General features: G+C 34.7%; 1 protein-coding gene and 1 pseudogene across 5 annotated transcripts; one reads left to right on the top strand and one right to left on the bottom strand.

The window, feature by feature from the left end:
* Positions 1-436: 436 nt before the first annotated feature.
* LOC140822697 (zinc finger A20 and AN1 domain-containing stress-associated protein 4-like) lies at positions 437-2,897 on the bottom strand (annotated as a pseudogene).
* A 6,948-nt stretch (positions 2,898-9,845) lies between these two features.
* On the top strand, positions 9,846-26,814 carry LOC140822694 (chromatin structure-remodeling complex protein SYD). 5 transcript variants are annotated; one of them, XM_073183531.1, is made up of 34 exons: positions 9,846-10,100; positions 10,337-10,578; positions 10,679-10,797; positions 10,907-10,968; positions 11,500-11,615; positions 11,692-11,847; positions 12,902-13,149; positions 13,283-13,446; positions 13,546-13,619; positions 13,688-14,074; positions 14,599-14,786; positions 15,605-15,702; positions 15,959-16,144; positions 16,267-16,447; positions 16,527-16,703; positions 16,826-16,869; positions 17,120-17,176; positions 17,393-17,489; positions 17,607-17,779; positions 17,867-18,080; positions 18,252-18,377; positions 18,472-18,561; positions 19,019-19,135; positions 19,409-19,489; positions 20,013-20,120; positions 20,878-21,047; positions 22,703-22,781; positions 22,867-22,941; positions 24,106-24,203; positions 24,287-24,394; positions 24,518-24,575; positions 24,677-24,907; positions 25,048-26,347; positions 26,678-26,814. In XM_073183531.1, exons 3-34 carry the CDS (start codon positions 10,693-10,695, stop codon positions 26,707-26,709), a joined length of 5,400 nt encoding a protein of 1,799 aa, XP_073039632.1. In that variant the 5' UTR covers positions 9,846-10,100; positions 10,337-10,578; positions 10,679-10,692; the 3' UTR covers positions 26,710-26,814. The 5 variants fall into 5 exon arrangements, with proteins under 5 accessions (XP_073039632.1, XP_073039633.1, XP_073039635.1 ...); XM_073183532.1 differs by having other exon boundaries at positions 9,846-10,202; positions 10,337-10,495; XM_073183534.1 differs by having other exon boundaries at positions 9,846-10,202; positions 13,546-13,610.
* The last annotated feature ends 73 nt before the right edge of the window (positions 26,815-26,887 follow it).

The following is a 26,887-nucleotide window of genomic DNA, read 5'->3' as shown; positions in this document are numbered from 1 at the left end:
TACAAGTAAATTTTTGCTAGTCCATCCAATAATGTGCGATTTATTAATGGTATATATATATATAATATTTTATAGCCGAACAAATACAGTGTGGTGGCTAAGAACTCGAATTATAAATATGAAAAAAAATTATAATTTTGTGTTTTGTGAGAGCTGAAAATAGGTTTCAAACTACTGAAAAAATATACTATTACAATCAATAATTTTTTTTTTTTTTGCAACTATTCTTCAAAACAAACTTCAATCAGGAAAACATAATTCAACGTGAACTATGACATGATATGACAATCGATCTTACGACACGATTATGTATGTCGTGATTAAGTAAAATATAATAATCAAATATATGTTATTAGAAGATAAAATAAAGAATCCAGTTTAAATGCAAGACTTATATTTCACTATTAAAGTGAGAAATAATTAAATCGACAAGAGGTAACAGCCGAAGCTTTAAAACAAATTAAATATGATTTACAAATTGTCTTCATGGATGCGTTCATGAGTTTATCTGGGAACAGACACCATTCGGACAAGATATCCTTAACAAGTAAAATGACATATGCAAACCAAACTAAAAAGCGAAAGATAAAAAAAACATGGAACCTGGAGCCAACAAACAAGTGGGACGGATACAATTTTTCATCCAGATTTTTTTGGAAAGAACACCGCCACCATAATTGGGCACTCTATATCTTGTCTAGCTTTTCTGCCTTGATTATCGGGTTGGCCTTGGCTATTGCATCTTGAGCTTCAGTCCGGTAATCAAATGGGCACTCATGTTTATCAGATTAGCGGTGTAATCCACAGAAAACATCACCACAGCGACAATTGAAGCCAGTTAAACCAACCCGCTTCTTGCACGCACCGCATCTACTAGGGCCCTCCTTTACTGATTTTGACGCATTGACAGAAGGTTCTGTGATTGTTTTAACTTCAATCAAATCAGTTCGTGCAACTGCAGATTCAGCTACAGCACTTCCCTTCTCGTTGTCACTCAACGTTCCAGTAACAATATCCTTGAGCGATGATGCAGCAATTTTAGCTTGTTCTTGTTTCAATATCTGGTCCTTGTAGCACTTGGAACACATGTTCATGTTCCCGGCACTTCCAAAAAAACCACAGTTGTTAACACACAAAATAGGACATTCAAGAGGGGGTTGAAATCTAGTTTCATCATGCTCCATGTGGCAGCTTCTGCTTGACCAAATTTGAAGCGAATGATAACAATATGATTTTACTTGTATGTCGACTTTAAAAACAAGCTCATGATAAAGATTTTTCATGAAGGAATCTAAGATAAACTCTCCTCTCAAAAATACCAAGAAAAGCTATTGGCAATTTCCATCACAGATGCCTTACCAATCAGAAAAACAACCTTGAGGAATCCTCAACAACTTATGGAAAAGAATATTCTAACTGGAACTCTCATTTCATTCCAAGCTGCGTTCCTATCTCATGTAGTCGTGTTCCTTGTGTCTAGATAAATGCATTTGGTCATTAAAAACATGTTAATCATCTATACTTATGGAAAAACTAGTGTTATTAAACTAAATACATGAAATATGACATTAGAACACCAAGTGGGGGCGAGTAGATCTGATGTACTGGAGAAAGCATCACTAACAAGGTACATAAAACCAAGAACTCGGAGAAATTGTCGAACAACACAAATATAACTCTGAAAGATAACCTTGGGAATCCTCAATTTGACAAAGAAATACACATATTCAACAACATATGGAAAAGAATATTCCCCTTTATTTCTCATCTATAAAGAAAGCATTAGTAACAAAGTTACAGAAGATCAACCACAACTCAAGGCAATTTCCATTTCACATACCTTATCAATCAAGAAAAGTAACCCTAAGGAATCCACCAATTGACAGACAAAACACCCAAATTCAACAAACACGTGGAAAATAATATTCCAATTCAATTTATAGTAAATCAAGAAGTATCGGTAAAAGTGACACGACACAGGGAAAAAAAAATTAACTATCAATACTGGAAGGGAAACCAGGAAAATCATGTCAGACTTAGCAATTGAGCTTCAAAGTCCAGTAAAGCATTCAAGAACATGTTGGGAGCCACTTTCTCCAACATATATATAGCAACCAAGTTCCAAACATAACAACGCCTATGATTCGAACTTGTGACCTCATACCATGTTAAAAATCACCCTTACCAAATGTTCGAGCTCACAAAAGGTTTAACAATAGTTTTATAAACTCACAGAACATCACAAGCAAAATTGAGTAACGTCCACAAAACAATAAATTAAAGTTCCGCGAATAGAAGCTGTCAACTCCACGGTATCTATAACAAATTTCAAAAACCCCCGAGTGAAAATACACGGAAATATAAAAAAACAATAATCAATCTCTATGCAGTCTGCGGAATATTTGACTAAATTGATATAATGAAATTAAAAGGTTCCATCCTAACCAAAATACCTTCAAAAGACACGATTTTTCCTAATATTTTGAACAAAAAAGCAGAGCCCAGTTCCATGCACAAGATACAAAAGTCCGTAAGCTACGATTTGCCTTTTGTTCTTGACTCAATATAAACGTCCCATCTCGTAAAAATTAAGCACTGGTTCATATACGATAGATCCAGCGTCCAAACCGAGAAAGCACAATCAGAATCAGAAAAAATGAGACGAGAACAGAACAAGAAGTAAAAGAAACTGACCGTCGAAACGAGAGATCGGGGACGATTTCTAACGCTCAAGCTATAATTTGCTTTTCTCGATGAATTAATCGACATTTCATTGATTGAAATGAATATCGTGGAATAATATAAATATAGCTTTTTGATTAATTGCGTTGTTTGCGTCCAATTTGTGGGAAATGATGCCTTGTTTTCTTGGAACTTTTTGGGCACCGGTAGATCTTTTGTGAGACGATTTCATAATCTTTATCTATATGACGGCCAACCCTATTAATATTCTGTGAAGTCCCGAAAATTTTAAGTCCATATGAACCAAGTGCGTGCAAGTTATTAAATTCCTTATGTATTTTATTAAATGATTTTAATGCATGCATATATTTAATTTATGAAATTTATTATTTTAATTATTTATGTTTATTTAATGTACGTTAAAATGTTTTTTAGAGTTTTATGTTTCAGGCGATTATTCGAGGCGAGATCGAGGAAAGGAGATCGGGACGATTTTTAGTAAATTTTAATGTAGTATTTTATTTAAGATAAGGATGGAGTATTTTAAATAATTTAATTAATTTTAGTAATTTAAGAGCTTAATAAATTATTTAAATGATTAATTGATTTTAAAATTTTAGAGTTGTAGTATTTGTGCATCTTATTTAAATTTAAAATTTATAATGGGGTTAATATGAGATTTATTTTAAATTAGTATTTTAAATGTTTTTAAATAGATTTTTTTATTATATTAAATATATATGTTACAATTGTTTATATATATGTAGATATATATATATATATATATATATACACATATATATATCAACACACAAGCACACACACTTTGACTCACACACACACTCACACATTTACACACACATATACACGTACACAACACAAAACACATTCAAACACCTTTTTCAAACTTTTGACTATAAGGAATGAAATGTTTGTAAAACTCTATGATATCAATTCTTCTCTCATTTTATTTCTCTCCCCTCTCCCTTCAACAAACGTACAATCTCTACAAATTCCAGCAAGTTTAATTTAGTTTTATTCAAAGAAAATTGAGCCAAGTTCGTCCCGGATCGTCTCCCGTATCGTCTCCGCTTCGGTATCGTCGTTACGGTATTTTAAATATCAAAAGGTACGTATATTCTGTTTTTGATGCATCGATCTTGTCATATTATGCGTTGTGTTGTTATTTATGCGAAAATTATATGTGCGATGCGTAGAAGTTTGAGCAATCACGTCTAGATCAAGTTTGAAACAATTTTGGATCACCAAATTCACGTTTTTGCTGTTCTGTAAAATACTGCGATTTTTCGGTATTGATTTTGAGAAAACTTTCAACTACAAAAACGTAGATCTTTTCGATACGTTCGATTTGATATAAAATTCGAGTTATTTGGATTAAAAAAGAGTGAGTTATGGTGTTTTTAGTATGACTGCTCAAATTAGATCCGAAAATTCCTGTTTTGATGTTCTTTCGAAAACTGCAATTTTTCGGTACATATTTTGAGAAAACTGTCAACTACAAAAACGTAGATCTTTTCGATAAGTTCGATTTGATATAAAATTCGAAATATTTGGATGAAAATTGAGTGAGTTATGGTGTTTTTCGTAGGACTGCTCAAACTGCATTTTTTTAGAAACGTTTTTGCTGTTCTGAAAAATACTGCGATTTCTCAGTAAAGATTTTGAGAAAACTTTTAACTAAAAAACGTAGATCTTTTTTATTCGTTCGATTTGATATAAAAATCGAGTTATTTGGATTAAAAACGAGTGAGTTATGGAGTTTTTAGTATGACTGCTCAAATCGTGTTTCAAGAAAGTTATGAATTTTAATATGTTCTTGAAGTTTTTATGTTGCAGGCTTTGTTGGAGATCGACGGGTGATCGTTGCTGCATATAAGAAAGTTAGTAATGATGTTTAGAGTATTTTTGAGGTTTTGATTCATGTCGTTAAGAGCTTGAATTATTAAGAAGTTGTAAGAAATAAACTTTAATATAAATGACAGTATTTTGGGTCGTATGAATTGTAGGGTGATTATAAAAGTTTAGTTCATTGTTATGGTGTCCTAGAATGGTCTCATAGTGATGAATCTTGATGCATTATGTGTTAATTGGGAGAATAGATATGTCGAAAAATTTTCATAAAATAATTTGTCGAACAGACCGGACACGGACCCAGACACGGAGGCAGGCACGGGGTCCGTGCCTTCTTATTTCATCACAACAATTTTTAAGCGCACGGACACGGACCATGATACGGACCTAGGGACGGGGTCCGTGTACCTTCAGATTTTAGGTATATTCTTTTATTATTTAAGGTTTGATTTGAGGTTTTATGCTATGGTTTAATATGATGTTTTACAAGGTTATGTCATGGGAAATTATAGAATGTTCTAAGAATTTATTTAGCTTGGGATTAAGCATGACATTTACGTTTAAGTTGTACAAGTTAAGTTTATGTATTCATATTAGTATGTTGCAGCAACGACTCGATTGACATCCAACGAATCCCTCAATGCAAAGTAAGTATGTATGATGTGCAAAGAAAATATTTGAAGTTTTTGAGGTATGCTAAATGTCTTGTGACCAAAAGTGAATGGGTTTGGAAGTCGGTGAACGTGGCCGAGGACCTCTCCCCCCGTTAAATTATGAACGGGTTTGAAGTTAGGATTGGAAAGCGTTAAATTATGAACTGGGACCAATCCGCCCGTTAAATTATGAACGGGTTAGATCGTGGTTGTGAAGCGTTAAATTATGAACGTGGATCAACTGGCCTGTTAAATTATGAACAGGGATCTCATGTATGTGACAGTGGATACGTCTCTGTCAGCCCAGTACTGTGGTTTGTCTGATCAGATATTTATTATGTTATGGGTCACTTGCTTTGAAACATCCTCTACGCAAAATGATGAAGTTAAGTATGTTGAAGTATGAAAGCATGTTTAAAGAAAAGTTTATGTGATGGCACGTCATATTATGTATGCATGTATGTTCAAAGTTTATGAAAGTTCAAGTTATTATGCAAGTTCAAGTTTCAAAGTATGTATGTTCAAGTTCAAAGAAGTTTATGAGAGTTCAAAGTTATTATGAAAGTTTAAGTTTATTAAGAGTTCAAGTTTATTACGCAAAGTTTAAGTTTCAAGTATATATGTTATATTTTGAAGTTGTATGTGGTTTTATTATGTAATACTCGTTATTCTCAGTTTATACGTGTTGAGTCTTTAGACTCACTAGACTTGATCGATGCAGGTGCTTATGTTGATGAGGAGACAGAAGGTGGCGACCAAGTGGCAGGCTTGGACTGAGCGGGAGGCTAAACCCGATGACCGCCATGTTTACGTTTTTATGCAAAGTTTAAAAATACTCTGATTTATATGATGTGATGGGAGATGTTTTGAGCAAGTATTTTGTTAGCAGATTTTATTGGTGATGTTGAATTTCAAATATTTTATGAACGACTCTTTTGACAACCTTTTCTTATGGGGGATTTGGTTGTGGTATTTTATGGCAAATATTGAAGATTATTTTATATTAAAGAAAATTTTAAATTTTTCTGCAAATTTTGAATGGTAAAAAGTACGGTATGTTTCATATTCATAATAAAAAAATAGAGTAGGTCTTTTGTGAGACAGTCTCACAAATCTTTATCTGTGAAACGGTCAACCTTACCTATATAAATAGGATTTTTCTATGTATTAAACTTTGTGTAAACTTGATTCCATACTAATATATTTCCTTGAATCACCGTCTGATTTATTTTAATACCGAATATTTAATACTGAATAATTATATTTGTGATATCAGTTTAAACTAAAGTAGTTGTCTAAAATTTTGAAAAAGATAAAATTTTTAGGATATGTTCTGATAAATAAAAATAAGAAATAAATTACGTAATTTTAGAAAAATAGGATATATAAATTCATATGTTCATTTATCTGTTTTCTTATGATTAATTCTAAAGCACACACTATTATTTGTTTCATGCTTCGTGTACCAAACTTGACCAAAATATTCATTGTATCAGTTTGGGTTATTTCCGCACTTTCATCTAAAAGTTACTCGACTGATTAATTTATATTAAGAATAGTTCCATTGGTTACTAACTCTATCATGAAACATTATTTAAGGAATACCAAACCAATGCTAATTTTTAGTCAGATATCTGACTTCATAAATTTAATATAATTAAAGGGCAGATTTTTCAATTTTGAATGTAACAACTCAAAATATAGTACAATTAACAATATGTGGAGTAAAAATAATATCACCATTGCGAATAAAATTTCGCTAAAAAATACTTTATACATAACAATTGGTCAAGTCATAAATTTTGAATTGTTTTTGTGAATGCATTTTGAGGTAGTTGCTATTATTTCCAATTTTCCATGTAAATGTGAAGAGAAATGATGGAATTATGAAAAAACTCCACCAAAAAAGTAATTAAAAGGGAATATAAAAAATTCACCGAACACCACAAAAAATCACTGTAAAAATTCAAAATAAATTCTTCGAGTGCTTCAATCTTATACACATGAAGATCAACAATGTCTTCTTTACAAATCTGGTAATTGCACTTGCTAAAAGAATTAATTATTGTTTGATAATTACTCTCTGGCATGTATTAAGTACATGTTTTTCCAATGTTTTACCTAATGAAATTAGAGCTAAATATTCTAGTATCAACTTTGTAAGAAATTTAAAATTGTCTTCAATTGACGACGGGTTTTGGATTCCCCATCTCTATCAACAACTGCTAAAATGCTTCTAGGTAATAAATCGTTGTTATCAAACAAAGTAAAATATGCAACATCATTTTTGTATACCAATGTCGTTGGCATGTTTACTTGTTGTGTAGCTAACATAGAGAACATCTATTCGAATTTTAAGCGCGGTTTTGAACGTTGTTCGAGCTTAACTCAAATATCAAACACTTGCTACCATCCAATTGGACTAAAAAACGAACTCAAAGGCATGTTATGTCAACTGATATGAAATAAATCTTGGATGACACAATATAGTTAGTGAAATTAATTGGTTGGGGTCTCATTTATTACGTGAAAATATTGTATGTCTAAATAGGTAAATGTCACCTCATTGGTTCACATAAGTATGCACAGTAGATTGCAACATTTCAAAACTACATACATATACAGTTTTGATATGCTGTTAGTCCGTTCAATATGTGAATGTCACATCATCGATGCTCGCATAAAGTGTACATGATACATATGCAATATATCAAAATTATATGCATATATATAATTCTAGATTATATAAATAAATGGACGTTAAATCGTACAAACAAAACAATTTTCATTATTACTTCATTATGGTCTAAATTAGCTTGATTAAAGGTTGGATTCATCGGTTCACATATGAGCATTAAATTTCACAAGAGAATTACTTTCAAAATTAATTGATCAGCAGCATAGGAACATTAACATTACTTTTGTTACATCTTTAACTCCGACTTAAGCAACCTTAATCACACAAAAAAAATGCTTTACGAAACTTCATGTTGGGGAAGCATTTTTCCTGGCATATATTGTTGGAAGATAACAAATTCCAACAATCAAACACCCTATGAGCCTCTAATAACCTACAATAGACAAAATTGAAGCGAAAAGAGTGTTGATATATGATAATTGTCTCTGTTAGATAGAGCGATCGAACCATAGCGCTTGAGCTGTTATACGATTTAACATATTTGAATTGTACTATTATCATCAGCTATATATTTTAGTAAAACAACAAGATCTCGGTCATACAATTGTATCAGAGTGAATGTCATGAGTTTTATTCCTATTGATTACAAATATTGCAATTATTGGGAGGGAGATTGTTGATGTACAATAATTGTTCATCCTTGATAAAGCAATCGAATCATGTCGCTTGGGCTGCTATGCTATTTAAGAGGAGAATTGGAGTTCGAGAATGGTCAAATAGAGGTTGCAAATCTAAGAGGAGAATTGGAGTTTGAGATATCGATTGCAACATGGGAGGGTGATCCGACCGAGTTGTTTTTTTTCGAACATGTATATATTTAATTTAATTTTTATATGCGTACTAAAAATTATTTAACTTAGCTCATGCTAAAAAATATTGTTAATTATAAGTTTTTTGTTTTTTTCGAGTGTAGTCTGTAAATAAAATTATTAAATTAAATTTAAATTTATTTAATTAACAGATCAACATGTGCAAATGTAGAAACTCGATCAAAAACCAAAAAATAAAGAGTTGCTCTAAGTCCAATAAATGATTGTAAATTGTACAAAAGTGAGTACATATGATATGTAAAAATAAAGTACAAATGATTTTCTTTTAATTTTTCAACAAAGAAAATATTAAATTGTGTTACTGATTTAAAAAAATTTGTCAGGTGAGCTTTTGTTAATTTTCAGAAAAATATAATATTAATTATTTTTAAAATACTGAAATTCAATTTATAATATAGATTAGTCAAATATATTACTGATTTTATATATGATATTTAGCTTTTATTTTCTTAACTTGTATTAACTCAAATCACTTTTCGAACATTGAAATCATTACAAAAAATGTGGTGTAACAATTTTTAATATTTTAGCGAAATAATAAAACCAATATGTGGTGTAACAATTTTAATATTTTAGCGAAATAATAAAACCAATAGTTTTTTTTATTATAAAAACAAAAATTATTGTATATCGTACCGCGAAGCATTGCTCCCCACCCATATTTTCATAGCTAGCCCAAGATTATTGTTTCCTTTCTACGTCCCTGGGTGGAGAAGAGAGTGAGAGGAAATGAAACGTGATGGAAGTTCTTTTATAGGTAAATTTTTTATTTTATCTTTTTTATTTTAAAATAAGACGAGAAAAATGAATGATATTTTTGTCAAACATATGGACTCAATCAAGTGAGTCGAACTCGAGTATCATATTAATCGAGTTCGACACAAATTTTTGTAAATACTCAAGCTCGACTCGAATATCAATTTTCAAGTTCGAGCTCGACTCGCTAATCGAAAATGTATTAAGCTACTCGAACTCGAAAAATATGATTAGCGACTTTAACACAATCATATTTAAAAAAAAAAAAAAAAGAGAATTGTGTTAAAAAATAGGAGATTATGATTTTATATATATGCGGGATAGCATTTTATTGTTCTGTGCAAATACCCACCCCACCCCACCAATGTAACCTATTCCCAAATTTCCTCCTCTATTCGTCCCCGATGGAGAAATAAAAACCATGGACCAAAACCCTAACCACCTCCGATCTGCCCGATCTGCCGCCGGCGACATCATCCACCGCATACCGTCTCTTGTCTTCGTTTCTACACTATTCAGGATGCGATTTATTTGATAAGCTACTCCAAATTCGCTGGTTGTAACTTCTCTCTCATCGGTTTTCGTCCAAGCTCGTCGCTTCCGCTTGCTGTTGGTCTCCTCCATCCAATTCTCATCTTTGTTTCTTCCCCTGTATTTGAGATTTTTTTCACAGTTCATTGCTTGTTGGAAGTTGTTAAATTTATGATCTAGGTATCTGTTTCCGTTTTTCTTCTCATTTTCTCTTTATTATCTAAGATCAATGTACCGTATGCTGTACATTTCACTTCGTCTTTTTTTTATTTGCTTTACCTTTTCCTATTCTGTTTTTTCCACAAATATGCTAGAGAGCTCGTTTGGATCGTTTTAAGTTGGAGCTTGATAGGATGGGGTGAAGCCAGAGATCGAGCCTGAAACTTTCAAGAGTTTGAACTCAAAACCAAATACAGAACCAGCTCGATCCTGTTCGGAAGTTATTCAAGCTTGAACTCCAGCCAGAAAATTTTGTTAGAATTTGGCTCAATTCAATTCATTTGCACCTCTGAGAAGGATCCTGCAATTTCTGAGCTGATAAAAAGCTTGTGCACTTGTATGAACTGTTTGTTATTTGTGATGCCTACTTGCATCATTTTCACTCCCTAAATAATTAAGTATTGATCAATACTGTTGTGTTGTGTCATCCTTCTTAGTGTATTCAAGCAAAATGGCAAATCCACAAAATGTAGAGCTGGAGGCAGCCAAATTTCTACATAAACTTATTCAAGAATCCAAAGACGAGCCTACCAAATTGGCTACAAAGCTTTATGTGGTATGCATGATTTATTTTTCCTCGGATATTATTGGTTTGTTCTATTAATTTCTAGCTTCTAATGCTTTCCTCTCACGAGTATTTATGCTTGTATTATTTGGGCACAAAGATTTTGCAACACATGAAATCAAGTGGGAAAGAAAATTCAATGCCATATCAAGTTATATCAAGGTAAACCTTATCCCCCGTAATATTTGGACGAGCTTTAGTTTGTTACATTTCGATTCAACCAGCTTTTCCTACTTAACTATTAATAAACCGTTATTGTTTTTTCTTCCATTTCAATGTCTTGTGGAAAATAAACTCGGCGAGGAAGATTAAGAATTTTCAAGATGCTGTAAAGGAGTACTTTAGTTAGTTATTTTGGCCTAATGATATCTTAGTGCATAAATTATAGGAGATTTAAATTTAGAAATTTTGATCTCAAGTCCATTTCATGTTTTATATTTTGTTTGCATGTTCTCAAATCTCAATGTCTAATGCTTTTTTAAGGATCTAGAAATGAAGAATGGGCTACGCTGTCATTCATTTTTAATTTAGAAGTTTGTTATGTGGGGCCATGCTGCATTAAATCTAAAAATGCATTGCAGAGATTTACTGTATCATATTGGATCCTTTTAATTATGCTACCGTCCAATGCCAGTTTTTTCTCGTTGTCTACCTTTTTTGTATAATATTCTGGTTTTGTTTTACTGCATGAAGGGCCATGGAAACGGTTATCAAACAACACAATCTTGACATTGAAACTTTAATGTCATCGCGACTTCCTTTGCCTGCGGGAACACAAATTGGAGATTCTGCATCCTTGCAGATAGCTGGTGAAATATCTCTATATTTCAAAGGCACTTTTAACGACATGGTAACTCAACTTTATTATGGTGCATTTTATCGCAGGCTCTTCTCAGCATGTTGGAGTGACAAAGGAATCTAATTCCAGTTTTGCTGGAAATGATGCGGGCACATCTGAGGCCTATGCTTCAACCAGGTTACTTGCTGATACTGGTAGTAGTGCACATGGTTTATATCAAGGAGCTGCAGCACATTTAAGTGGTAATTTTTGAACCCTTGATCTTGATTATGAATGTTGCTGAGATTTAATAGCTTATGAAGGTTTTATACTCCGTACAAAGGATATCGATACATACAGTCAAAGAAAAGAAAAAAAAGGCGGGTGAGGTCTGAGAGCTGACCTTTAATTTGCAGTTGAGGCATCGGCTCTTGAGAAAATGTTTGAATTTTGTCATGTGACCGCTAGAAGGATCAAGTTAAGGGACGTTGGAGCGGTGCATCGTTAAGATTGTGAAGACCTGTTGAATTTTTGGTTTTTCTACCTTGCTTGCTTATTTTGATTGAATGGAAATGCTTAGAGGCTCACTCAGGAGAACCCCACGATCCTGTATGAAATGAATTTGAGAAGAAACAAAAGTCTGATTGTGTTTTATTTCCACCAACCAGCTTAAATACAAAACCAAACCTAATCCAAATAAATCAAAATCACGAAGGTAAAATCCTATCGCCATGTGGATTATCTTTATGGGATAATCATTTATTAAATCCAAACCTAACAACTTAAAGAACGAAAAGATAACAAAAATTTAAATGGGCATCCACTTCTTCCTGATTCTTCCACGAGTGAAACGATGATACATGAAATTCATGAACTTGGGCTCGGCTGCCACCGTCATCTGTCGGGCTTGGATCCGTTGCAAATTTCTGCAAAATAAATCATGATTTCCACTGTATCTGATGAAAGGAAGTTCTTTTTCTGCCCGTGTTTTTTTTCCATTCCCCAATGCAGGCTTTTTTTGGCCACACATTTATGTTTTTTGTGGGGTTATGAAATGAATAACATGATGGGATCGTGCGAGTTTCTAGTTTTGACTGCCTGATTTACTTGTGGACGTGTTGCGAGAAGTTTCAGTTCTATAATTAACTTTTCATTTATTGGTGAGTGAAAAACAGTAAAAACTTTCTTGGATAATGTATGACCAAACTTTTGCTGCTACAAATTATAGAGGAGGAATTTTCCCATGCTTCTCATCTTTAATTGGCACCATCCCTGCTGCGATTATTGTTTTACCTTCTAACTTGTCATTAATCTCAGGCGGCGTTGTCAAGGTTCATGAAGGTTCTACAGGTTTTTATTTATCAGCTGAATCATCTAATCAGATGCAGTTTGGTAGCTCTTCATATGATAGCCGTGATTTTTCAGCAAAGATGCCTAAAGACAGAAGCATGGAAGTTTTTACTTCCGTGCCTTCTGCTGATCATGCAGCTGTTAGAAGTATGGCTGTGAAGTCAGTGGATCCTGGGGGTTCTAATATGGCTTCTAATGCCAATAAGCCTGCTCAGGTACTTTCGAAATGTGAAAATATCTATTGTCCATCTGGGGTTGTGTTCCACCTTCCTCGCTGCTTTATGCTTTTGATTTATCTATTAGCATCATATTATGTCCGACTTACATACATTGAGATTATTTTGGCAGGGGTCCATTCCAAGCAGTCTTTCGGAGGCAGGAATGCTCAGAAATGTAGCACCTAGGGATGCTGGAAAATCTTCTGTTTCTCTGGCTCCTGGTACTGGCTTGCTATTCACAGACCAGCAGTTAAAGCAGCTTAGAGCTCAATGTCTTGTCTTTTTGTCCTTCAGGTAGTGAAATATTCGTTATAGTGTCATGGATCATTAAGTCTTAATGGCATCTGTTCTCTTGTGACCTTGTCTCTGTCTAACAGTATTCTCTTTGTACAGAAATGGTTTGTTACCCAAGAAACTCCATCTTGAGATCGCACTTGGAAACCTTTATTTCAAAGAAGGTATATCAGGTGCTTATTGTTTCATAATTTTTTGCATCTTCACTTATTTTATTGAACATTAACATGATATTCTACAGATGGGCCCCACAGAGATTTAATTGATCAGAAAGGGAAGGAGCAAATCCCAACAAGTGTTCCTGAAGCCACAAGGCCATTGGACAAGCCAACTAGTAGTAGGTCCCACCCATCTATTTTGGAATCCAGTTCGTTGATGGAGGCTGATAATGCAAAAGTGTTGGAGGAGAGAAGTTTCCCACCCACTATTCTTTTTGAAAATGAACAAGATCGGAATCACCTTTTAGCAACAAGGAAAATAGAAGCTGAAATCCAATCATATGAAGGAGTTGGATTACATTCATCTGCCACCAAAGATTTACATGATCTGAACTTAAGGGAAATATCTAGCAGGAATCTTGAGGATGACTCGGGGAACAACCGACTGTTGGCAAACATAGCCTCTGGAGGTATGGTTACTTGTGATCAATCAAAACCTTAGAAGAGAGGTGGGAGTGGAAATAGGTTTGATACTAATGTTTCCAAGGTACTGGGACCTGCCAATTTCATCATGCACGAACCTGTGGTTCACCAAGAAAATAATATGATCAGCCATTTCAAAAAATCCATGTATTGCTATATTCTAGGAAGTATACATTCTGATGGTAAGTGGCCAAGTTTTCCTTCAAAGAGACAAAAGCTTGTCTCAGGAATGAGCGACCAAAACTATACTGCCTTGCCAATTAAAGATTTTAATGCAATGACAAAAATTGTTTCACCTGGTGAGAATCGTATATGTTGGTGTAATGAAAGTTGACCGCACAGTATCCTTTATGTGGAAACCGCACACGTGGAATTTGTTTTTTTATTTTACATCTATTCTCACTTGTGATTTTTTGAGAGGTGTGGAGGTTTACGATTTTATTAATCAGATAGATGTCGAATGTAGGAGAGATTCATTCTTCTACACTTACACTTTGGAAAATTTCTACAGCAGTACGTACAGATCAGGAAGGGGAAGATATATCGGCATCTTATGATAAACCACATTCTCCAAGGCATACAACTGTAGAAACATGGATCTTGCAAAGACAGAAAAGAAAACTTCTTGCTCAGCAGATCTGGGCTCAGAAACTGCAGAAAACTGATCTAAGAATTGCTGCTTGTTCCAACAAACTTAAGGTTGTCCATATGTAATTAGAAATATTGGGACTTGGGATTACTATTTAAGTTATGGAATGTCAATGATATCATGAGGTTGCTTTATTAGAATCCTTCAGTTTTTGGGAAACTTAGACGCATGAATATGCATTTATGTTATCGCGTCATTTTCCTGCCTTTAAGATAAAGCCTTTGCCATTTACTTATGGTAATTATATCTGCTTTAATTTTGTTGTGTTGTTATCTTGGTCCATGTTCATGTTGGTCTTTTTCTTCTACATGATTATATAAATACATTAATCTGTTTAGAGATGCTGTCGGTTTAAGTAAGTTCCCTCTTTTAGGAATTAAAGTTGAGTATCAGTCGGCTACATGATTATGTGCTAGTCAACATTTCACTCTATTGGCGAAAATTGATCATTATTTACTTCGAATATGATGAAAATATTAGAAGTCTTCACTTAAATGGTTATGTTCGTGAAAATATTTAATTGCCCTTGCTCGTTTTCTTTCATCAACATAGAAAGTAAATGTGATTAATTTAATAGACAAAAGGTGATCAATTCTCTTTTATTTTTTGTTCCTGATTGATTCGTATATCTATTTAATTTACTTTCACAGTGCAAACTTTTTAGTCCGTATCTAGATTCCTCTTGCTTGCTAGATTTAGATTTATCTGTCCTTGTAAGTTCACATGTTAATCTTTTAGGATTCTTATTGTTTGCTCTTAATGTTTATTCTCTTCAAGCTTTATGGCTACATTGACTAGGTTATCCACAACTATTTTACTTACTTTCATTTTCCTTTTTGGTAAAGTATGACCGTTCACTATGTTCCAGGATATTGTAAGCTGCTCTGAAGATATTTCTGCAAAGACCAAAAGTGTTATTGAATTGAAAAAGCTTCAGTTGCTGGAGTTGCAGCGGCGTCTTCGGAAGTAATTATTTTTTTATACTCAGGGTTGAACTTAGTAATATTTAATTATAATATTTTGGTCCTTTTTTTTGGTTATATCAACACTTAATCTTTGGCATGTCTGTTCCTGTTTTTCTGGTACGAGGGATGTGGACTTGATAATAATTAATTCTAAAATTTTGGCCTTTTTCCAGTAGCACTTAATTCTGGGACAGGTCTCTTCCTGTTTTTCTGTTTTGGATAATTTATTATCTGATATTTTTCATCCATATCTGCAGTGACATCTTACATGACTTTTTCAAACCCATAGCCAGTGAGATTGACCGCTTGAAATCAATCAAGAAACATAGAATTGGAAGGAGGTCAAAACAAATAGAACGATATGAGCAGAGAATGAAGGAGGAGCGGCAAAAGAGAACTCGAGACAGGCAGAAGGAATTCTTTAGTGAGATAGAAGTGCACAGGTATATTTTGATTTACGTATTAGATTTTTTAAGTTGTTTGCTTTGATGGATCATCTAGTATATTATTATTATTAGTTAATAATATATTAGTGTTTGATAATCCTCCGTGATGCTAAATTCAGAGAAAGAATGGAAGATGGGTTTAAAATAAAGAGAGAGCGGTGGAAGGGATTTAACAGATATGTGAGAGAGTTCCATAAAAGGAAGGAAAGATTTTACCGAGAGAAGATAGACAGAATTCAACGTGAAAAGATCAATTTGCTGAAAATTAATGATGTGGAAGGGTATCTCCGCATGGTTCAGGTGCTGTGATCTTTAATAGAGTGATGCACTATGCATAATCTGTCTCTCCAATCAGTCAATTTGTCTAATTTTTTTGTAGGATGCAAAATCTGACCGTGTTAAACAACTCCTGAAAGAGACTGAGAAATATCTGCAGAAGCTTGGATCCAAACTAAGGGATGCTAAGTCTATGGCTGGACAATATGAAAATGATAGTAGCATTATGGAGGAGAATGAAGCTGCTGCTGAGAATGAAGATGAAAGGGATCAGGCCAAGGTGCCTTTTTTTTTTTCATTTGGAACGATTCATTTACGAGCACCTTGTTATTGTCATTCATTTAGGTGTCCAGGTGGATGACTTACTTTCTAGCTTGTAAAATGTGTGTTTATTTTCTGCAGCACTATCTGGAAAGCAACGAGAAGTACTATATGATGGCACATAGGTAATGTGAAGTAATCATCCTTAACATGATTTTTGAGCAACATGCTACATATATTGTAGTTTTGAAATGCATATATGTGGATGCAACTGCTTCGTGACCTTGTCTTTGTTTCTTGTTCTCTATCAGACAGCAGTTGGATCTCTCGATATTATTCACTTACATATTCTCTTTTTGAATGCAACAACGTGTTTATATCCATTAACTGATTTGCTTCTCTGTCCTTGATCGATTTTGCTTCTTGCTTTTGTAGTGTAAAAGAGAACATCGTGGAGCAGCCGACCTGCCTTGTGGGTGGAAAACTAAGAGAGTGAGTGATATTTATTACACAATTTCTTTTCTTTTCCTCCTATAACGGGATTCTAGGTTTTTTACTGACTGTTTTTTTATTTATTTTTTATCCGTACTGGATTTGTTTTCTATGGATGGGAGATTTATTGGTATATTTTACCGAGACCAACTGAGCATGTTTGTACTGACGACTGTGACATTATTTATCTTGAATTATTTTCTTTGTGCTTTTAAGGTACCAAATGAATGGACTAAGGTGGTTGCTTTCGCTTTATAATAACCATTTGAACGGCATTCTAGCAGATGAAATGGGCCTCGGTAAAACGGTTCAGGTATGATTTTTTTTTTCAAAGTAAACCTATAGTCTGCAAATTACTTAGGTTTATGGTTTCGGTTTTGTTACCCATGGATTTAACGGAATTTTCTATCTGATTGTACAAAATTTGCAGGTTATTTCTCTAATTTGTTACCTAATGGAAACTAAGAACGATAGGGGACCGTTTTTAGTAGTTGTACCATCTTCAGTACTGCCTGGGTGGGTGTCAGAAATTGATTTCTGGGCACCAAGTATCCACAAAATTGTTTACTCGGGTCCTCCTGAAGAACGCCGAAGGCTATTTAAGTAAGAGATGTGTAATCTGATGGGAGTTTCTTGTTTATATAATTCCTTGTAACACATTATTTTATCTGTCATCATTATACATTGCAGGGAACAAATCGCTCATCCAAAATTCAATGTCCTGTTGACAACGTATGAATATTTAATGAACAAGCACGATCGGCCAAAATTAAGCAAAATACAGTGGCATTATATCATTATTGATGAAGGACATCGCATAAAAAATGCTTCCTGCAAGTTGAATGCTGATTTGAAGCATTACAAGAGTAATCACAGATTACTGTTGACTGGAACACCTTTGCAGGTCTAAAATTTGTAAATTTGGCTTATTTATGTCTTATTATATACTGCAATTACACCTTGTTTCTTACTTTCATAATTTTATTTGACGAAATGGCCTTTGAGTTCAAATATTAACTCACTCTTATTGGCGACGTTACTTTATCTTCTATCTTATCTGTTTGCCTCTTTGTAGAACAATCTTGAGGAACTATGGGCGCTGCTTAACTTCTTGTTGCCAAATATATTTAACTCCTCAGTGGACTTTTCTCAGTGGTTCAATAAGCCTTTTGAGAGTAACGGTGATATTTCCGCCGATGAAGTAAGTGTTGTAGATCCTAATGCTGACATTCTTCTTGAACTTTTAAATCATCATCATCATCATCATCATCATCATCGCTAATTATTGTGACCAGGCTTTACTATCTGAGGAGGAGAATCTTTTGATCATAAATCGGCTTCACCAAGTTCTGCGACCATTTGTTCTTCGAAGATTGAAGCACAAGGTATCTTTCTGCATTCAGCTGTCTCATGACTAGATTAAATCAAGTTTGTGTTGCCACCTCTTGATTGTTGTTATTTTATTAGTGACTGCAATCTTACTCTTTATCATATTTATTTTCATGGTTGAAAAAATTATAGAAAAGATAACATGTTATTTAGTATAATGATGCTTGATAGGGGTAAAATATGACTTATATCAAGATGGCCACCATTACTGGCATATTGTATTACCTTGTAACCAAACCTATGAGCATCTTCATATTTATGTCATTTTTTTCTCATACCATCCCTTCTACTCCTGAGAGTATATGGGAACTTATTTGGATGTTCTATATATGGTCATCCCTTACTCACTAGATGCGTGTGATTGTGGAAGCTCACCAATGTATTGTATCAAGGAACTTTTGTATCAGAAATGTTTCTTATGTTATTCTTCTTGTAACTGTTAATTATTTCCAGGTTGAGAATCAATTGCCCGAAAAGATTGAAAGGCTGATTAGATGTGAGGCTTCTGCATATCAAAAGCTATTGATGAAGAGGGTAGAAGAGAACCTTGGCGCTATTGGAACATCAAAGGTATTTTTCATTTTTAAATTTTATGATCTCTCTAGATATGGAAAAGATGTGTTCCGGGGTTTATGCATGTGCATGCATAGAATAATGGTGTATGCAAAGGCGCAGATATGAAGGTTTGCACACTAATACACACACACACCACAATAGCTACTTCCGTGAGTCCGTGTTTTTGTGAAGATGGATTTATGTGTGAAAAGTTCTTAATGCATATATAGTTTCCCTTTTAAATAGCATCCTAGAAGTATTTTTCCTTACCTCTTAGCAAACTTTCAGGCTCGAACTGTGCATAACTCTGTGATGGAGCTGCGTAATATATGTAACCATCCTTATCTTAGCCAACTTCATGTGGAGGAGGTATATTTTCCCTTTTGTTTATTAATTACTTTATGTAGGTTGAATAATCGATCTAAGCTTGATAAATTAGTCTAGTTCGTTGAATTAATGTTATGGATGTGTCACCTCTTTCCACCTTTTGCAATCTTTTTGAAAATGAATCTGTTGCTGGAGTTGTTAATTCTAGCAGGTCTTTGCTTCTGTTGTTGATGTAACCAGAGCTTCATTCATCTTTTAAGTAGCTACGGATAACTTGTCCGCCTTTTGTAACCTTTAACTTTAATTATTCTGCTAAAAGATTGTTTCTTATAAAAAAAATAGTAGGTCTCTGCTCCTGTCTATTTTAGAGTACAATAAGTTACCTAATCACTGAGTGATAGAAACTTTTCACTGTATTAAATTTTTTGTTTATTTGAGTGGGCGATTGTTTTTATAACTTTTCCACTTTTCTTGCCCTGTTTTGGATATCAGGAGTACGGAGAACTTGCTGATATAAACAAGACCAGTTTTTTTGTTGACTGATCATTTTTTTATTTCTGGTCAGGTGAATAATTTGATACCTACTCATTATCTCCCAAACATTGTGAGACTCTGTGGGAAACTTGAGATGCTGGATCGTTTGTTGCCCAAACTAAAGGCAACTGGTCATAGGGTATGATATGTAGTTCATTTATTTTTGGCTTTGGATTACTGTATATCAATTATATTTTCTTTTCTAAAACATCTTTGAGTTTGTTTTTTTAGCTTGTCTGTTCTTTAATAATCAGTACATACTGCCTGCCATTTTTTTTTATCATTCTGCCCCGGCGACTGGTCAGAGGGTATGATAAGTTCATTTATTTTTGGATTTGGATTACTGTATATCAATTTTTTTCCTTTTCTAACCGTCTTTGAGTGTGTTTTTTAGCTTGTCGTTTGTTCTTTAATAATCAATACATACTGCCTACCATATTTTTTTTATCTAATTGTGTCCCGATTCCCTCAAATAAATGCTGGTATTTCATTCGGCAAATGGATCCATTTTCTTTACGATAATCTTTGTACAGCTGTGGCAATTTACTGGCATGCCAGAAATTTAAATTCAAGTCTGAGTGAAAAAATAAACGCCAAACAAAATACGGATATTTTATTGACACAAGTAGTCTGTACTTCTCGTATGAATTATAGTAAAATAAATTACAACTGTTGAAGTATTTGGTCAACATGAGTGATTTTTGAGAAGGTATCAAATAAACTTGTTACATTTTGCTTCTGCATCTTTTGCTTAATGCTATGGCCAGTATTTTTTTACATTTCATTTTGGTCTCCTGTCTTGTTCCCTCTCTCTCTCTCTCTCTCTCTCTCTCTCTCTCTCTCTCTTGAAGCATTGGTACTGTGTACTTTATGTTGATGAGTGTTTTGGTGTTCAGGTTCTACTCTTTTCAACGATGACTAGACTTCTTGATGTTATGGAGGACTATCTATGCTGGAAACAATATAGATACCTTCGGTTAGATGGGCATACATCTGGTGGTGATCGAGGAGCCCTCATTGATGGGTTCAATCAACCTGGTTCTCCATATTTTATATTTTTGCTTAGGTAATAATGCTTCTTTTGTGGTTCTTTGAGTAGTAGGCATGCATTTTATCATTGACACAGTAGAGATGGATCCATTTATGTTAGATGTTCTCATATTCCTGTGAGATGTAATGGAGTGGGTTTATCAGAATTCATGTTGCAACTGCAACATGGTTGAAAAAACACATTTGGTTTGTTTGATAATTATCAGTTTTGATTTATTTACTATTAATGTTGGAACATGTGAAACTCAGGTCATTTGTGCTCGATGATGCAAATCAAACAATTTCAGGACCTGTTTTGTTATGAGGATATTTCATTCTTATTGGATTGCTACAAAACCTTGTTAACGTGTTTGGTCGAATGAATAAATGGATAGGGCCGTATGACTTTAAGATATATAGTGTAGTTCCCATGTTTTCAAACAAGGGAGATTTACGAAACTGTGCAAATTATGGGGGTATTAAGCTAATGAGTCATACCATGAAACTTTAGGAAAGAGAGATTAAAGAAGATTAAGATAAAAGAGAGGTGACTGAAATCAATTTGGATTCATGTATGGAAGGACAATGTTGGAGGCTATTCACCTCCTTAGACAATTAGTAGAAATGTATTGAGAGAAGAAACGAGACTTACACATGGTATTTATCGACATAGGAAAAACATATGACAGTGTCAAAGAGAAATTACGTGGAAGGTTTTGGAAAAGAAAGACATAAGAGTAGCATATATTGAAGGCATCAAGGACATGCACAAGGACATAATGACAAGAGTGAGGACCTCTAGAGGATTAGTTGAAGAGTTTCCTATGAAGTCAGGGCTACATCAAGAATCAGTTTTAAGCCCATATCTTTTTGCACTTGTCATGGATGAAGTCACCAAACATATTCAGGACATGGTGCGTTGGTGTATGTTGTTTGCAGATGACATTGTCTTGGTGGGATGAGACTCGTGAAGTAGTAAATGTTAAGTTTGAAACTTGGCAATAAATGTCAGAAGATAAAGGTTTTAGACTTAGTAGAGCAAACACATAATACACGGAATTTAAGTTTAGCGATACTTGGAGTAGTGAGACAATGGTTAAGATAGGAGATGTCGAATTACCGATTAGTGACACTTTAAGTTTGTAAGATTATTTTTATAGAAAAATGGGGAGGATTGATAAAAATTTATCACATAGAATACAAGTGAGATGGTTGAAGTGGAGAAGTGCAGATGATGTTTTGCAAACACTTCACCATTATCGCATATTGATATCAATCAGGGGTGAAGAATTTTAGAATTAAGAGTTCTTGTTGTCATGAAATGACCAATACTTGAGAGTATATTATGGAGAAATTTTGCCAAAATTGATATTCTCTTTCAAAGTCCCAGTTGGTGAATCTTTTAGGGTTTTGGTCCCGTAGAGAGGCTATTCTAGGGTCCTGTTACAGGGTCAGAAATCCACATGAATGCTTATATTTTCTATGGCGTCATGTGTTGATGTCATATCTGTATGTTGGTGTCACATTTAATCAAATCAACTGAGGGAAAGTAGATAAAATATTTTGAATGGTCATCCTACTGAATTCATTGAACAGTCACTGTTGAATTATAAGATACAATCTGCTTAAAACAAACATTATTATCTGTTGTTATTTAAAATTGTTATGCTAACCTGTAATCTATGGTTCCAGTATTCGAGCTGGAGGTGTTGGTGTGAATCTTCAAGCAGCTGATACTGTGATTATCTTTGACACAGATTGGAATCCTCAGGTAATATTTCTAAATAGTTCTTAGTGAAATATCAGCATTCAGAACTTAACTTCTGTTTGTTTGTTGACATCTTTGATTTATACAGGTTGATCTGCAAGCTCAGGCAAGAGCTCATAGGATTGGACAAAAGAAGGATGTTCTCGTTCTTCGCTTAGAAACAGTAAATACATTGTTCTTGGAATTCGAGTGTCTGTTTCTTTAGATCTTTTCTTCTGGTCTTAGAGAACACATTGCCTTTTTAACATCACCACCTGCTATATTGTGGAGATTATGTAGCTGTCAACTTGTGCTGCCTTGGACTTTTCAGAGGTTAATTTTATTGGCTTTGCACTGCACTTCGAAGTTGGAGTGGCTTCTGCTATATAATAGTGGAAAAAGTTATTCAAATTTCCAGTTATAGCTAACGTGTTAATGTGAGTAATAAAGGATTGTTGGTAAACTGGATGCTAATCAGCCTTTTCCATACGGTTTGCTTAGTATAGCTATGTGATAAAATGAGATTAAACTAGTAACTCATTAAATCAATCCCAATTGTATTGATTTTTCGAATGAATAATTTCCTAGGGGGATATTGAATTAGTATTTTAAGGCAGAAAAGTAGAGATACAAGCTCTGGGAATTCACGAGAATAGTTGACTAATTTTTGTATTTTGGTATTGGATTGTGTTTTCGTTGCATGAGTTAGTGTTACCACTTTTTTCCTGTTCATTACATGAGTTAGTATTGCCACCTTTTTACCTTTTTCCAGTTCTGATTTGGTTGAAACAAGTGTGAAATCAAGAAGTCCCACTTGTTTAGTGAGTGAAAGTATGTGGCAGACATGGCTGAGGCTGAAATTAACTCTTCATTTCTTTGTACTTTGTAATTGTCATATATCTGGGACTGAACTTTCAGCTTTTAATTTGTTTTTTCTAATTGATCATTGTGCAGGAATGTCAAATAGCGGCATTCTGTAGCTTAATTTCTATGTGATCTTTGTATTATATAGTGAACTATTTTGGTTAGTGGAAATTGATGCCAGAATTCCCCCATGAGAGTTCACAAACAACAGCCCTTCTTGTTTGTGATTCATTTGAGTACTACAATATATGTCCTATTTGTTGAAGACATGACTACAAGATCGTATTGCTGAAATCTAATTGATTTGTCATGTGCAATTGCTAATAACATATTCCAACTAATTTAAAGTGGCATGTGTTAAAGGTGTGATAATATTCTAAGTTAAAAGGACTGACACTTATTTTGATTATGTGTAGTTCCTGACCATGTACTTCTCTTAGTTTTTCGGGGTATCTATTGTTATATTTTTTTGATAATAAACCAGGTTCAAACCGTGGAAGAACAAGTTAGGGCTGCTGCCGAACACAAACTTGGGGTTGCAAATCAGAGTATAACTGCTGGTTTTTTCGACAATAACACGAGGTATGCTTTGTGCCAGAAGTAGCATGGTGGTATGGTGCATCGTTTGGCATTTGCCTCATGATATATTTGTATTTGAATCTCAGTGCGGAAGATCGAAGAGAATACTTGGAGGCTCTCTTGCGGGAGTCCAAGAAGGAGGAGGCTGCACCTGTTCTGGATGACGATTCTCTTAATGATATTATAGCTCGCAGGTAGATTTTCATTGTGGTGAACTGTATTCTAACATATAATTGAAGACTTTGAACGTATTCTACTTTAGTTATTATTCTTTATTATGTGATTTATGATTGTATCACATTCTGTATTCACTACAGTGAGTCGGAAATTGATATTTTTGAGTCAGTTGACAAACAGAGACGGGAAGAAGAAATGGTAATTTCTAAATCTACGTATATTTTTGCTTAATCTTCACACATTTATGTGTGATCAAGGAAATGGCTTTTTTCTTACTTTTGGAAAGATTTTGTCTACAGGCACTTTGGCAAAGTTTCTTTGGTGGGAAACGAACGCAGAAACCTGAGCAGATACCTCCGCTGCCCTCTCGACTTCTGAATGATGATGAATTGCAACCATTTTATAAAGCAATGAAGATCTCTGATATAGCGAATCCAGTTGTGCCAACTAGTCTTGGGATGAAGAGGAAGGGTGGGGCCCTTGGAGGGCTTGATATCCAACATTATGGAAGAGGAAAAAGAGCTAGAGAGGTTAGTTATCTGAATTTAACTGTCACATGTCCACTGTCCACATTTACCTTGTTTTTGTATTCCCGATCTTTGTTTGTTAAATAACGAGTATGATTGTGACAAATACAAATTTATTGTGTTCTGAATCAATATTTTTTCAGGTGCGCTCTTATGAAGAGCAATTGACTGAAGAAGAATTCGAAAGAATGTGTCAAGTTGGGTCCCCAGAATCTCCCATTGTGAAGGAAGAGATTACTGGAGCGGTATTGGCAGAGGCTGGAATTAGCTCTGCTGTGGTCGCGAGTGAAATGCAGGCACAAGCAGTACCTTTAATGCCTCAATATTCATCTGTTCAACCAACTGCCCAAGGAGTCAATGAGGCTACCCCACCTATTAAAAGGGGTCGAGGAAGGCCAAAAAGAGTTCCAGTTGTAATCTCTCCTCCGATTGGAATGCCTCCACCAGTTCCTTGTCCTGTGCCTTTGGTAACTGGAGAAACAGAAGAGGTCTCCAAGGCTGAGACTGCTGCTCTGGTACCTGATTCTAATTCAAATTCTTCGGATAGTTTTGCCATCACTGGGAGCACACAACCATTGGAACAGCCTGTTACCTCGAACTCCTTGCCAGCCTCTCTCCCGTATGTCAGTCCCGTTGCTCAGATTGTTGCTTCTCCAACATCGACGCGAGGTAGAGGAAGAGGTCGAGGTCGAGGCCGAGGCCAAAAGACTACAACAGGAGAAGCTCCTGCTCCCAGCCGCAGAGGCAAAAAACAGACCATGGGATTACAAGCTGTTCCATTTCCTTCCTCACCACCAGGTGCTCATAATCCAGTCATTGAAACACAGGGAGGAATTATCCCTAGTTCCACAATGGCTGCCAGTATTACCACTGTTTCTCTCGCCAAGGTTATAGAGCAAGAGTGTAATGAGTCTAATAAAGTTTTGTCTGCCAGTGCTCCACCATCACTTTCTTACCCAATCCAATCAAACCAGGGTTCAGAACAAGGACTAGTTCCCAGTTCTGCGATGGCTCCTGGCAATTCTATTACTGGCTCTGTGGTTGTGGAAAGTGTTGGCCAGCCCGATCCTGTAGTGTCGACTTTAAATCCACTGGCAACCCCTCCATTATCTTCTGTTGTAGCTGTTGTGCAACCTGTTATGCATACTTCCCCCTCTGGGACAAGGGGGCGAGGCAGAGGACGAGGAAGGGGACGAGGACGAGGACAAAAAGATCAAAATGAGGAGACACCTGAGCGGAGACGAAGGAAGCAGGATTCTGTTTCCATTGTTCCTGGTGGTCTAGCTGATGAGGATTCAAATTCTCGTGAACCTCCACAGAAAAAAACCCGGGCTTCTGTTGTGCGGAAGTCCATTACAAGAAGTAAGAATGACCGTGATTTGATAGATGCAAGCTATCACACCCATCAAGGTGTTGCAGATCATGCTTCAAAAGTCCCCAACGGTAAGCTTGACTTTTGCAGTTTATAACTGATTTGAATTTAAATATGGCTGTTATTTTTTTTAATGGATCTCAAAATTTGTTAAATGTAGAACATCACATCCTCCAGTATTATTTGAGAGAATTATTATTTTTATATTTATTTATTTGAGTGAATCTTGAACTGGTGATATTGATATTTTGACAAGTTTGCATGAGACTGTATTTTAAAAAGGTCTGGTTGCAAGTACTGCATAAAACATGTAAACTTTCGAGGGAGAGACGGAGTTAAATAACCTGTTATGTATTTTTTTGAAAGATATGTTCTTTATTTAACTTTTAAATGATCCGCAGAGAGCGAAGTGGATGAAATTCCGCATAGCTGATCATGGATATGCATCAAATATGGTTGGAGTAGAGTAGGTAGAGGTATAAACACAGTCTCTAGTTGGTTTTACGGGCTGTGTACTTTTTCTAAATTTATAATTCAAATGAGGTGTTAATGGAGGAGAAATTGGACTTGATGCATTTTTTGTTAACATTTGTTCAATTCTTTGCTTGTGC

This window comes from Primulina eburnea, unplaced genomic scaffold (genome assembly GCF_022965805.1).
Source record: "Primulina eburnea isolate SZY01 unplaced genomic scaffold, ASM2296580v1 ctg9_ERROPOS1000000, whole genome shotgun sequence".
Lineage (NCBI taxonomy): Eukaryota > Viridiplantae > Streptophyta > Magnoliopsida > Lamiales > Gesneriaceae > Primulina > Primulina eburnea.
This window is presented reverse-complemented; position numbering and strand designations above follow the sequence as displayed.